Genomic DNA, 14,829 nt, shown 5'->3' with positions numbered 1-14,829 from the left:
ACATATGCACAGTCTGCACTATGCTGAAGGATAAAAAGATCTCGCAGAGCCAAAGCTCCTCCTTGATGTTTTTTCCCTACATGATATTAACATAAAATAAACCAAGAAATATGCTAAGGAAAGTCTATATGCCTTATATGATAAATATCCTGTTAAAAATGTTCAAGGCCTGCATATGTAAGAAATGTGTAATAAGTGCTGTATTATTATTATTAGTACTGTATTAATTTCTTTTTCAACATTTTAAGTAACCAATTTTGACCCAAGTCTCAAAATCCTATTCTGAGATAACAAGCATCAACGTTTGATTTTAACCATTAATTTCAATATGATCCTTTTTTGCAGTGTGTGCAAAACTATGCAATGTGACAATTTAACTTTCAAGAAGCATTAATATCTCGGTCTCAATTAATTTTAATCTCTCAAAAAGGATGCACATTTTTGAGTTTATTTTAACACATTACATATCATTTCCTGTTTATTGTGTGGTAAATCAATAAAAAGGACAACCCAAATTGAGCTAAAGTAACATAGAATGTGTTGTCCTTAACAAGACATACAGAGATGTGTTAAAAAAATAATAGAGATTGTGTTGTTTTAGGGTGTTTTTGAAAAAGAAAAAGGTTATGTATAAAACATTTAGTTAAATGAATTTAGAATCAGTAAACATTGTCATATTGCATGACGTTATTGATTAAGTAACATCACACAAAATGTTTAGTTTGTTAGTATGTTTTTATTATATTATATAAATAAGTATTAAGAAAGTATAATAGATCAAATAATTAAAATGATATATTATAATAACAATTATATTTGAAGAGTCGAACTGCAGTTTGGTTGCTTAAATTAAGTAATAAAAACGAATTAACACAATAAAACACAATGACAACATGATAACAATAAAAAACATTATTATTTTTAACTGATTTATCCGTTGCAAATAAACTCTTCGTATTATAAGAAATTATTAACCAGCAATTAAGTGAATAATTATTTGATAAAACAAATAGAATCACACCAAGTAATCTTTTAATAATTTATTACAACACACATATGACGTTGAAGGGGTAAGAAGTATTTTAGAAATTCTCCTTATAAAAAATACAAGGGAACTTTTTCAAGTGCAAGAAGTTAAATGAACTCTTCCGCGATGCCCTTAAAGACAGACGCAATATTGATTGTATGTAAAACCAAATAATATTACTAAAAGTCACACGTGCAGTTTTTTGTCACATGGGCAGGGCATTAAGAGATGACCCTGGTCTCATATGACACTGCAACACAATCCGCTGCTCATTGATACTGAGTGAAAGCGGATCTGATCGAGGAGTCGCTGCTCGATTGCTCTGGTCTGACGTAAACATGGCAGATTCCGAGGATCATGTTTCCTTTCCTCATCTGAGCTCCCTTCAGCAAATGGATCCTCAGCTTAAACCCTACGAAAAGGACTTCCAGAGGAGGTAACTGTGTTTTAACAGTAATTTGCTTCTTTGTCGCTGAAAAATGCTCCCATGATCGTCCCCAGCTCACACACGCAATAATAATGAGATGTGATTTCATTCACTATATTACCTATACTCTTTGATATTACTGAGAGACACCTGCTATATTCTCGTCGCGGTGGTATTTAAATGCGAAATGCCTACAACAAAATGTTGTATGTAAATACAGATCTGAGGGTGTGCAAGGAATATGTTAATGCTGAAATTATAGTTTCCTCTCCAATGCACACGTTTAACCTCTAATAAAAATAATGCCACCATGCATCGCAGTGCTGCATTTCATATCTGTCGTGATCTGTTTTCGTGATCCGTCCTTATGGTTTAAGTAAAATACAGTGGACGTGCAAAAACAGTGCAGCTTCAGGTTCATTTCATCCACGTGCGTGTTTGTCCTTCAGTAACCTAGGCACGTAAGTTAGTTTATATAGGTGGGCGGACAGCGTCTCGCCCCGCCCACTTGTACTCGTACCAATCAAGTTACGTTAGGATGAGCGTTCACCTAATGCATTAGTTTTTTTAACATGCATGTAATATTAGACATGTGCTTTCCATATCAGTTCTTATGTACTATTAAAGGAGTCATATGACACGCTAAAACGAATATTATCCTTTGTTTTAGATGTAATGCAATTTGTAAACACGATTTAAAGGGATAGTTCATCCAAAAATCAACTTTGTGTGATTTTTTTTACTCACCCACATGACGTTAAACATGCTTATAGAACTTCCGGCGTCTTCAGAGCACAAATAGAGATATTTAGGTGACATCCGAGAGCTTTCCAGGCCACCTCATTGCAACCATGGGGTCAGTTTTTGCCATGGTCCAGAAAAATACTAAAGACATCGTTAAATTGGTCCATCCGCGCATAGTGGCTCAGTTGGATTTTTTTGAAAAACAAACCAAAATACCGACTTTAATTGATATATTCTCCTCTGTCTTGTCAGTGTATGGGACGCGTTCACGAGAGCACTTCAAAAACGCTGTATTTTCCACATACCGTGCATGTTTGTATCTCCTCTTTGCCCCGCCTCTCTGAAACAAGGATTTTTAACAAAGCTCATGGCTCTGAAAAGCGAGGTGTGCTATGATTGGCCAGTTAACCAGTGAGTAGTGATTGGTCGAATACTGCAAGCGTGTGACGGAAATGTAACGCCTCTTACCATATTTGGAACATCAGGTTCCAAAGCAATTGTACTGACAGTACTGACTTATACATTTGGACGGTCTTAGTCGAACCATACCACGAACTGACGTAGATTTGTGGGGGTGTGGTTACACGAGGTGTTTCAGGCAGGTCTGGGTGAGCATTCGCTTTTAGATAGAATGCATCTTTTGTTCCCACACTTTAATTTTTGCAATTTTACGTGTCTAATACATGCATGGGCAACTTATAACACACCAAAAACACAGAAAAACACGTGTTCGCGCCATATGACCCCTTTAATACTCTGTTGACTCTATGACCCCTTTAATTATTATTATTATTATTATACTGTCTGCAGGGTGCATATTTTCTGCATGCATTAAATAGCTGGATGATGAGCAGAATTAAGCAGAATATAGACCACTTCGCAAGATCTAAAAACTGGTCCAGAGGCACTTCCGGTTTCATTTTTATTTACTTTATTTTTAAATGTCACATACATAATAATACAGACCTCTTCGGATGATGTAAACAATGCTGGTTCAATGCTGGTCCAGAGGAACTTCCTGTTACACAAACGTTTGAACAAAATACAACCAACGGAATATTTATAACCGATTTAAAATGTTAAACAAATGTCATTAAGATGTATTTATATATTTAAGATTTAAAAATATTAATAATTAGGGCTGCACGATAAATTGATCAAAATCGTGCTTAAAGCCACAGTGAAATCAAAATGAAAGTTTTTTCCTTTTATTAAAAATAAGTGAGGACGTCAATAAACTGATATGCTATTAAATGGTGACAACATTCGCATCTAGGAGATATAACCATTCAAAACTGACAGTCTGGCACGTGCGCTCAAACAAATCTAGACATCACGCTACACTTCAGCCTCTTGTCAAGTTCTTGTCCAATCAAATCCACTTTAGAAATGAAGAGTCCTGCCCCCTTCACTAGCAGAGCTGCTGAAGCGACGCTTCATATCAGCCACTTGTTCACACATTTATTATGTCCTACATAGTGAATGACGTACTGTACAATGCATTAGATGGGAGATATAGGATGATCCAGACTAGGGCTGTAGCTATCGATTATTTTAGTAATCGAGTATTCTACTGATTAATCGAGTATTCAGATAAGTGCGTTTTTCTTTATTAAAGAGCAATACTAAATGTACAAGAGAAAATAAGACAGGTCTCTTAAAATGAACAACTAATTTGTTTACTTTTTAGAACAATTAAAAATTTTATTGCAAAAATTGCATACATTAGTATCTGTGAAAACTAGACCCATTTAGTACATTCCATTGCCATATTACATTCAAAATGCAATATAACACAAATATATACAGTAAATAAGAAACATAAATTAAATAGAAACAATAATTTCGAAGGTAAACAACTAACTTCAGCTTATGCATGATGCATTTAGTACTCTGTTTAATGCACCTGCCAAACTGTATCGCATGCGAATAGTTCAACCTGAACTCGTCACATCGGTCAGCGCCCCTTGGAGTTGTAATATTTTGGAGCACCAACCCCCAACCCCACCCACCTAACCACTTCTCAAACATATAAAACACAACACGCGAATAAAAGTACAGTCACAGGTATACTTATTGATCAAAAGCTGTGTTAAAATATTACAAACAACTTGTGTCGCAGACCTTTTTTCACCGAAGCCGTACGATAACTTTATATGAAGATGCACGCAGTTGGCTCCCATTCAAAAAATAAACCTGAACATTAGATGCAGTCGATCGCGGGAGCCAATACCATTTCACGTTCAAAGCCAACGAAATGATGCAATTGGTGACGAGACACGGGAGAGCCAATGGCATCGAAACTGACGTAACGCTTCTTCTGGCGGAAATTTTGAACGTCTGTTGTTCGGCTCACCGGATCTGCTTTACGGCGGCGGTGATGGCTTTCGCATCTGTTCCTCGTACAAATCGATTGTTTCGCGTTGGTACCCTTGGAATATCTAACGTTATATTTTTGAACAATATTGTGACTGCTTGTATCTTGTGTTTTATGTTACGATAAATAAACGGTTACATTTCTTGCTCAAACTGCCTAAATAGCGTAATGTAAACGCAACTATCCTGGTCGTTAAACTTAAATCAAACCCAGAATCATCATTGCGAATTATATCCAATATCCAATTTCATAACGACAGTACAATTCGCACGTCAAAAAATGATGCCAAAGGGGTACCCTGCACGTTAAAAAGTGACGCTGAGGGGGGAGCTGACCGAGCGGGAATGAGAATGTGTTGCAAAAATCATCATCATAAATATATGTTATTATCATTAAAATACTTAAGAAGGCTTGAAAACAGCAGTAGAAATATGCAATATATCCCGTTTGGAACGCACCATTGATAAAAGGCATTTCCTGGAACTACGCCTGTACTTTTTCTGCAGGACATATTTGGAGTTTCTGCATATTTGGAGAGCGCCCTCTGGCTTTCAGATGCAGCAGCTGCGCATTATAAATCTAATCGCCAAATCGTATGCGATTTATTTTTGTTTTATCGTGCAGCCTTATTAAATAAATAACTGAAACCATAATTATACGTCCAATTTAACAGATTTATAATTTGAGTATACTGTATATATAAACTTCAACATAAAATTGGTACTCCAGATTTCCTGATTGCTTTAGCTCCGGAGATTTTGAATGCACTGTACCAATTAAATGGCACTTAATTTCAATTCAGTGGGTGCACTGTCAGAAACCCAACTGTTCAGCACCCATCATCTAAATGCATGATACACGCAGTCCTATGGCACTGTCTTTACATTTGATTATAATGATAACACTGCCTAATTGCATTGTTGCACAGATTAAGTGTGCGTGGCACAGTTTGCATATTTATGACTTAACATTCTCCATTCATTAGTGCCATCGAGACCACTGACAAGTGAAATGGAGTTCTTCATTATCGTTTTAATTAACACCAAAGTCTTGAGGGGTAGCCATCGAGGTATATGAATACATGTGCACGGTTGCTAATTTTACCCTTCTCTGCAGGACCGCTTTTCAAAAGTGGAATACTGGCGTGTGAAATGTGTGTCACAGGTTGAATGAGGGTAAAACCACATGGGCTCTGCGAACCTCCAATTTATTAAGGAAGTCTGTACTCTTCTTAACGTGCTTCGTAAAACTCTTAAAATGAAGGTTAATAACATTTCGAAATTTCTCTGCGCTTTTAATTTGCTGTGGACAAGAGCCCTTAGGAATGAAATTGCGCAAATGAGATTTCAGTTGTTTCTCTTAGATCGCAGAGAGATGAGATTGAAGGCAAATTGTAATGCTTCAGTCATTCAATTAGATTTTTGTTCTTTTAGAGAGAAGTTCACAAGTTAACTGTGTGTATTTCACATCAAATTCTCAAAAATGAGAAAAAAAAACTCTCTCACTGTGTATATACAGCACAGATAGGATGTTGTTGGGCACATATTTAATATTTTAATTCGTAGATGCAGGAAATCCTACTTTGTTTACTAAAAAAAGTGCATAATTGTTTGGAGGCTATTGCATGCATACATGCAGCTGGAAGTTCTCTAAAGGTTAAATATACATTTTTAAATATTAATAAAATTTTAATATATAAATATGGGCCAGATTGTGTTACAACCGTTATGATTTTCTGTGAGGAGTGAATTTCAAGTTGTATGAAACCAAACTGAACTTTGCTTTCTGTTTTTTCCCTGTGGTGAATCCTTTGTATCGACCTCAGTACCCTTGTACCCTGATAAACAAACACTATAATAGGGTGAACTGATGTGTATGGCTTTAACAGAGGCTAATCATTTACACATAGCCATGACTGTCTGTAATCCACATGGGCAAACATAGCCGACGGGCTGGCCAACTAAAACAAAACGCGCAGGAGCTGTTTTTTATCCTCACCTCCATGAATATTTAATTTGAGCAAATTCTGCTCTGCTCGTGTTAGTTTTATGACGATGCACAGGTTGGAGTGGTTAAAGTACTAAGACACAAGTACTCTGTACCAAATTGTCGAACTTTTTTGATGATCTGACATATGTTAAGGTTTACTTCAAGTTTCATACTCCGTTTATTTTATACTTTGATGCCTTCATAGAAATGAGCTCTCTGGAGGCGTGGCTATGATGGCCGCCAAATGAGCCAACACAATCTCACGAGAATTCATAACTATTTTCAAGATGGATAATTTGATTGAATTTGTACATTCTCATTTGTACGTTTTAGCAAGATTTGCTTTAGCGCCAGTGATGTTAGGTTTAGGGGCGGGGTTAGGGGAGGGGCTTCAGTATTGCTTTATTCTAAAAATCGTGCGTTTTTGTATGATTCACATTGTATGAATTCACACAAATGAGAAACCTCGTAATATAGTTACAAATTCCTGTGAGATCAGGTTGAATGAACTGATTGCTATTTTGGACTTTTTAGCTGTTTGCTTAAAAGGGTCAAATGACACGGCTAAAACGAATATTATGGTTTATTTTAGATGTAATGCAAGGTGTATACATGATTTAAGGTTCAAAAACGCTGTGTTTTTCACATACCGTGCATGTTTGTAGCTCCTCTTTTCCCCGCCTCTCTGAAACGCAGGTTCTAACACAATTGGACAGGTACGCCCATCTTACTTGAGTATACATTTGGGCGGTCTTAGTCAAATCATACCATCTTGACTGCATCTAAACACCCCCACACCAATGTGCTCCACAAAGTCCGTCCAGACCCACTCGTAAGCGAAAATCTATCTTACGTAGAAAACAAGGGACACTTTCATTTGTGCAATTTTACGTGTCTAATACATGCATGGGCAACTATAACACACCAAAGACACAGAAAAACACGTATTCATGCCATATGACCCCTCTAAAAGGTTTGTCTTTTTTATCATCTTTGTGATGCTTGTACACTTTCTTACACAAGTCTAACCCTAACAGCATTTTCTTGGTAGTCTGATGTTTTGTTGAATAAGTTGTTTTCGGTGCGTGTGAGTCTGTGAGGTCACGTTGAACCCAGGCCCATTCCATCAGCAAGGCTGCTTTTCTCAGGCTTCAGAGAGCCCCGGGTGAGCCCCTCTTCTCCCCATAAATAATTGGACATAAGCAGGTGCCAGCGCAATAGCTGCTCGGCTCTTGATCAAACCCAGCGTCAGAAGCCCCTGAGCAACAGTAGTGTTTCTTATGAGCGCAAGCGTCAAAATCAACAAGGTCTTGTGGGCAGCTCTAAATCCTGCTGTGTGTCAAGAGAGGGAATGAAGTGTCAGGAATTCAGATGACTAAAGAGACTCTGTGAACTCACAACGGTGATTGATACGTGTTCTTCTGAACGCTTGTTCGCTTAGGCTCAGAAAGGTTGTGGTGTGTAAGTTTTTAAACATTGTTATGAGCCATTTGGTGCACAAGACTATGACAACCTGCTTTTCTGTCTTAAAGGCGGGGTGTCCGATTTCTCTTAGCCGTTGTTGATGTTCAAATCACCAAAACAGACACACCCCTACCCCCATCTTTCGCTTTCACCAGCGCTCGGCTCGGCTAATGTCCGTCCTGTGCACTGTGCACCTTACTGCTGATTGCTGAACAAGGTTGTTTTGGTACTCGGCCCGACTCTAAAGCGTAGTTCGGAAATCGGTTACCCTGCCTTTAAAGAGAGTGATTATTAACAAAATCAGGTGCCATGTATCTACAGCATTTCGACCGCTTTGTACTTGTAATTTTTCAATTGGTCTCAGACTCGATCTTTGTTTGATGAGACAGATGCACTATAATGTTCACAATTTTTGCATTCCATCCATAGAAACAGTTGAATAAGTTGTTTTTGGTGCATGTGAAAAGGGCTCTTTGAGTGAAGTGATAGTTCACCCAAAATTGAAAAATCTGTCAACATTTACTCGTCCTCTTGTCATTTCAAACCTGTATGCACTATGCAGGGCTCCAGACTGCACCTAAAACGGTTGCGTTTTCGACCAGAAATATTAAAATTAGTGATATTTTGGCGGAGATCGCCACTGGCGACCATCCAAATTTACTCATTTTAAAATTAGCGCGTTCGCCAGTATGAACGCACATTGTGATCAGAACGACTCGCAAACTAATGACTCCTTTGAACCGATTCATTTAAACAGAATATAAGGCCGTTTCTCAATATGCGTTCTTCAGCGGTCTTGTTTCCTCGTGTTCTCGCTGTTCTCGCTCTACGTCATCAATAACCGCCAAAGTCCGTTCCAATACTGAAGAACACAAGAACAGAGAATGCATGAAAGTGCACTGATGTGTTCTCGATATCAAGGATGCATCGAATGCAGCCTTGCGCACGCGTATACCCGCTTGAAGTCCCAGAAGTCACTGTGGCACGTCCATCTTGTAGCCACATACAGCTATATATCACCCTGTAGCCCAAGACTGGCTGCCCACTGAAGCTAAGCAGGGCTGAGCCTGGTCAGTACTTAGATGGGAGACCTGCTGAAATGGGAGACCTGGGAAAGCCAGGTTGCTGCTGGAAGAGGTGTTAGTGAGACCAGCAGGGGGTGCTCACCCTGTGGTCTGTATGGGTCCTAATGCCCCAGTATAGTGATGGGGACACTATACTGTAAAAAGCACCGTCCTCCGGATGAGACGTTAAAATGGAGGTCCTGACTCCCAGTGGTTCATTAAAGATCCCATGGCACTTCTCGTAAAGAGTAGGGGCGTAACCTCGGTTTCCTGGCCAGATTCCGTCCACTGGCCTTTGTCAATCATGGCCTCCTAATAATCCCCACCCTCTGAATTTGCTCTATATCTCTCTCCTCTCCACCTATAGCTGGTGTGGGGTGAGCGCACTGGCGCCGTTGTACTGTGGCTGCTGTCGCATCATCCAGGGGGATGATGCACACTGGTGGTGGTTGAGGAGAGACCCCCCTCATATGATTGAAAAGTGCTTTGGGTGTACAGCAATACACAATAAAACGCTATATAAATGACTCATTCATTCTTTCATCCAAGTTCGTTCTTCCGAGGCTGCCTCGCAAGACCGGTCTCCAGAAGAACAGAAGTCCGTTCTTTGCGTTCTTGGAATTGAGAAATGGCCTAAGAGATCAGTGAATCATTTAAAACTCAGTGAACCACAAGGGAACGCAGGATGTGAGTGAGTTTTGCTCATTTAGTAAGACTGGTTAATTCAGTTTATCTATTTTGTGCTGAAAAGTTAGTTGAAAATTATAAAAAGCTTAGGCTATATTTGATTTTAAGCAACTTTTCTGTTTGGTAGAATACATTTAATATTTAAAACTTTTTAAACTTGATAATTGTAATTTTTAATCTAATTTTAGAACTTTTGTATGTTGTTTGTAAAGTGTTAAAGCCACTTAAAGGTACGGTAGGCCTACACGAGAGTAAGTGATTTAAAATTTAAGTTAATCTTACGTGGCTCTTCAAAAACAATTTGGTGCCTGTTTTTACTCTATTGGAGCCAATGGCTCATTAACTATTTATTTTTGTCTGGTGCCCTGTGTATGACACTTTCCAGAACACAAAAGATATTTTGAAGGAAGTTGGTAACCAAACAGCACTGGCACCCATTCACTTCTACTGTACGGACACAAAACCAGTGCAAGTAAATGGGTGCCGGTTAATAACATTCTTCAAAATATATTTTGTGTTCTGCAGAAGAAGGTCATACTGGTTTATAAAGACAAGAGGGTGATAAATGATGACAGCGTTTTCATTTCTGGGTGAGCTATCCCTTTCACTGTCAATATCCCTTATTATATTATATATATTTGCTACCAAACTCGAAATAAAAATGACATTTATTTGGCATTAATAAACTACTAAACAATTCTACAAACAAAATGTTAAATTATTTTTGACTGATATTTCAAAGCTCTAGATGATTTAATCCTTTAAAAATGTTTTTTGTTTAAATCTTGTTTTGCAATACAATTATCGAAACATCCTTAAAACAAAAAGATGTTTATTTAAATAACATGCCAACTAATTCTAGACTGTATCTGAAAAAACTGATGTTATTGATTGAAACAAGAAAAACAATCCATCAAATAACAACCCATTGGCGCTTCCTCTTGTTTTAACCAAAAACGTTGAGCCTCTAAACTTCACAAAAGTTCGATTTCTCTGAAATCAAGACATGATTGCTTTTGCTTCTCAAGTGAAAATATTGTTTTTAACCACGTTTAGAATTGTGTTGGAAAACAAGACAAAAGCAAAAAACATCCTGTTTAATTTAGACTTTAAAGAGATTCCACAGGACACCTAGTCATTGCCATAGGTCTCAGATGTCTCTTGTGTAAATAACAGCCTTGTCAGTCTGTTATGCCCAAAATAACAATATCAATAAGCCTGTCCGGCTGTTCTTTCCACTTAGGATGTCTGCGCGATTGTTGAGAGGTACAGTATATCACATCAGAACAGAGGTGCCCTTTTCTCCTTTGGAGAATAGCCTTTGAAAAATACAAACTGTGATGTAATGTAAATGCAATACTGTAATGGACTAGCCATCCACCAACTGTCTATTTATTACCTGTATAATAGTGAGGTCGACAAGTTTAAATTGACACATCTCAATAGTTTACACATTTTTATCATGAATGTTTCAGCTCCTGTGCTTGACTATATTGTCTGTCAGTACAGTAAACTCTTTCTGAGACGTTTTGTCTGTGAATCATCCAGTTTTATCCACTGTAACAGTCATCAAAGCACCGCTTGTGTAACACGCACACCTCCTTCAACAATACCTATTTTTGTAGACGGACTATTCAGTGAGACAACTCACCTATTGAAAATAGGTATATGCTATAGGCATGAAAGCATTAGTGTGTGAACATAGTTTTTCGTTCGGGAAACTTGTTATCAGTTAGTTGCATATAAACTGTGCTTCATAATGTCAAAGAAACTGCCTCTTGAATGCTAGGTTTCAACACTCCTTGTAAACGTCAGTAATGTGCGAAGCGCATGAATTTGCACAGAGCGCTAGGTGCTAATTTGCATGCTTTACATGTTGTTTAATTCTTTTAACTAGCGTTGCGTGGAGTTGCTTTTTTATTTTGATGTTAATCTGAAGGAAGGCTTGTTTCGCTTCATGTTTTCTGTACGCAGATTTCCCACGTGGCTTTCTTTCTTCTGTGACACACAAAAGAGAATTTTTTGATGAATATCATGGCAACCTTTCTCAGTATAATGAAAGTGAATGAGCACTGAGGATGTCAAGCTCCGAAATGAATAAAAGTGGTCCGCGCTGTGTTCACCTCTCAAGTTTTCTGAAGCCGTTCAATAGCTTTCTGTAAGGAGCAGAATGAACTGAATGCTCTCTTTTTAGCTTCTTAATGGCTCAAACCCTCATTCACTTTCGTTATTAAAAAGATGGTCAGCATATTATAAAAAATTGGTTCCAAGAATGCAACATTTTTAATCAGTCACGTTTTTTAATTCAATCAAACCCATGACCTTGATATTGCTTGCACGTTGCTCTAACCGCTGACCTAAAGTAAGGCTCGTGGAAGATATAAAATATTGAAATAAGGATGACAGAGGGATTTTCAATGGTTCACAACTTTTCCTTGCTGCATGGTAAATGTGAACTTGCACAATGTGTCAGGGCTCTGAAATGGGTGTACTATGGGACTATGGAAATGCTTTAAAACACACACACACACACGCACGCACGCACGCACGCACGCACGCACGCACGCACGCACGCACGCACGCACACACACACACACACACACACGCGCACACCCGCACACACACGCACACACACACACACACTCACACACGCACAGGCTTTGGTTGACTATCCCCGTGGGGACAGTCCATAGGCGTAATGTTTTTATACTGTACAAACTGTATATTCTATCCCCTATCCCTAACCCAACCCCTAAACCTAAAGATCATAGAACACTTTTTGCATTTTTAGATTTGTAAAAAATATTGTTCTGTACAATTTATTAGCTTTTTTGCCCCTGGGGACCTCAATTTTGGTCCCCACGGTGACACGAGTCCCCATGTGTTGGTGTGTATTCAGGTTTAGGTCCCCACCGGGATATACAAACATGAACACACACACACACAAGTTACAAACTTCACATGGGTATTTAAACCACCAAATATTGACATCTCAGTATCTTGATTGATTTGAAAAACATGATTTTTTTCATATTTATGCTGACATTTGTGCCCTTTTGTCAAGAAAATGACAAAATTTTCTTTAATTTATGAATTGTGCTGTGTACATTTATATTGTATTTATTTATAAATCATTGTTAACGATGAAGCAAAAGATCTGTCAACATAATTACTGATATGACTATAGTTAAAGCTGGAGCTTATTTTTCATTTTACAAATGTTTCTCTACATTACACACAAATAACCTACATTCTCTGGATTAGTTTAAAGGTTTGGAACAACCTGAGGGTGCGTAAATGATGACAGAATTTTCATTTTGGGATGAACTATCCCTTTAATAAACTGAGAGAACAGTCTGTACAAAATGTGTAGGTTGTAGCTTTTTGGCTTTACCTTTTAATGTTCAATGTTAATGCATACATTGAAAACTGAAAGGCAGATGTTCTTCTAATTTAATCACATTACATTGTATTTCGAAATCAATTGATGATGTTCTGGTAAATATACCAGAGCAGGGTTGTTTTCACATATGGCAGTTTAGCACTGTTGCATATTTAGAAAAATGTCTGATATAGGCCACATTTAAAAGGTACTTTGTACCACACAAAAATCAGATCGGCACGTTTTAGTTGTGTACTTGCCATTGTCTCTTTATTTCGTTACAGAGGATGATGTCCTCTGGTGTCCACTAGTGGTACTGGACAACTGCAGACTTTGCAAAACTTGCAACTTTCTTGTCTAAATCAACTTTCGGTCATCTCAAATAACTAAGCATTCTTCTGTGCTTGAGAAACGTGTCTTCACAGCTGTGAATGTTATAAAGGACATCTATAGTCTTGTAATTGGTGCTCATTATTACTAATAATCAGGTTTGTCAAAGTTCTGAGTGTTGCAGGTTTGGGTAATGACCGCGTTGGAAATCAGCTTCCTATGAAGTCACCTTGACTGTCTGATTGAAATGCGGCTTCTGATCTCTCCTCTAGACTCTAATCATCTGGGACACGAGCCTGCGGACATGCGAGGAATATCACGGGTTTACGGTGCGGCAGCAGGCCGACACTCCTTCCGCCGTTCAAACACTGATTTCTTATAATGACAATGACTCACATAATCACAGAGCAGCTGACGGCTGCCAGTCGTGTGCATTGGGAGGGGGCGGATTCAACTTTTTTGCCAAAAGGTTTAACATATTTCATAAGCATTTTTAAAAGACTAGTTAGTTGGTTATCCCATTAGTTTTAAGAAAGTATAACTGCATTTGGTCATGTCCACTACGTTAGATGTCTTTTCTCCAAAAGCGGCTTGATATTTTATGGCAGAATGAAATGTCTTAGGATCCAAAACCATTTTTATGCATTTGATAGAGGATTTTACCCAGGTGCATTCAGGATGTATTTTTTCAGTACTTAATGTCCATTCCATGGGCTTTGAACCCATGACCTTGGCTTTGCTAGCGCATGCTCTACAAGCTGAACTACAAAAAAAAGGATTGCATCATAAAAGTGCAACATTTATGGTGGGAAACACATCCATCCTGCATGTATACACAGTTTAACAGTAATTTCAAACAAATTAATACCAATAACGCACCGACCTTCAATAGGATCAACAAACAAAACTTGCAAAACTATCATCGCACACACAAAACTGAGTTCTGTTGATGAAGCATGAATATTGCTCACGGCAGGTGGTTTGAAGTCCGACAGTAATTGTCATGTGACGGATTTGTTACAAAAGCTGTGTTTTGATGGCTGCAGGGGCCGTTCGAATTTTTTTAAGGAAAGTGAATGTCTTGAAGATAGTTTTATCATAGCACACTTTCAGCACGTCAAACTCTTCCCTCAGAAGTTTGTTTTCTTATCAGTGTCTTGTTTGTTGGGAATTCAGCGTCATAATACATTGTTTCCTTAAGACATACAAGTCAGCGGGTTGTCTGAAAGTCCGGGCAAAGTAGTTATTTACTTTTTCAAGAGAAAATGCTGGTAGTTTGCATGGGTGGCTCGCCTCCAGAATGTTAGGATGCTGTGGGTGGATGTTGTGAGTCGAAAG

General features: G+C 38.2%; 1 protein-coding gene across 1 annotated transcript in view; it reads left to right on the top strand.

Moving 5' to 3' along the window:
• Nucleotides 1-1,182: 1,182 nt before the first annotated feature.
• Nucleotides 1,183-14,829, top strand: part of gbe1b (glucan (1,4-alpha-), branching enzyme 1b) — a 144,010-nt gene continuing 130,363 nt past the window's right edge. The window contains exon 1 of the mRNA XM_057350948.1: nt 1,183-1,463. Within this exon, the coding sequence (XP_057206931.1) occupies nt 1,366-1,463 (98 nt within the window). The 5' untranslated portion in view covers nt 1,183-1,365. The remainder of the gene's footprint in view (nt 1,464-14,829) is intronic.

Source organism: Triplophysa rosa, linkage group LG14 (assembly GCF_024868665.1).
Source record: "Triplophysa rosa linkage group LG14, Trosa_1v2, whole genome shotgun sequence".
NCBI classification, from domain to species: Eukaryota; Metazoa; Chordata; class Actinopteri; order Cypriniformes; family Nemacheilidae; genus Triplophysa; species Triplophysa rosa.
Note: the sequence above shows the minus strand (reverse complement) of the source record. Positions and strands in the feature narration are given on the sequence as shown.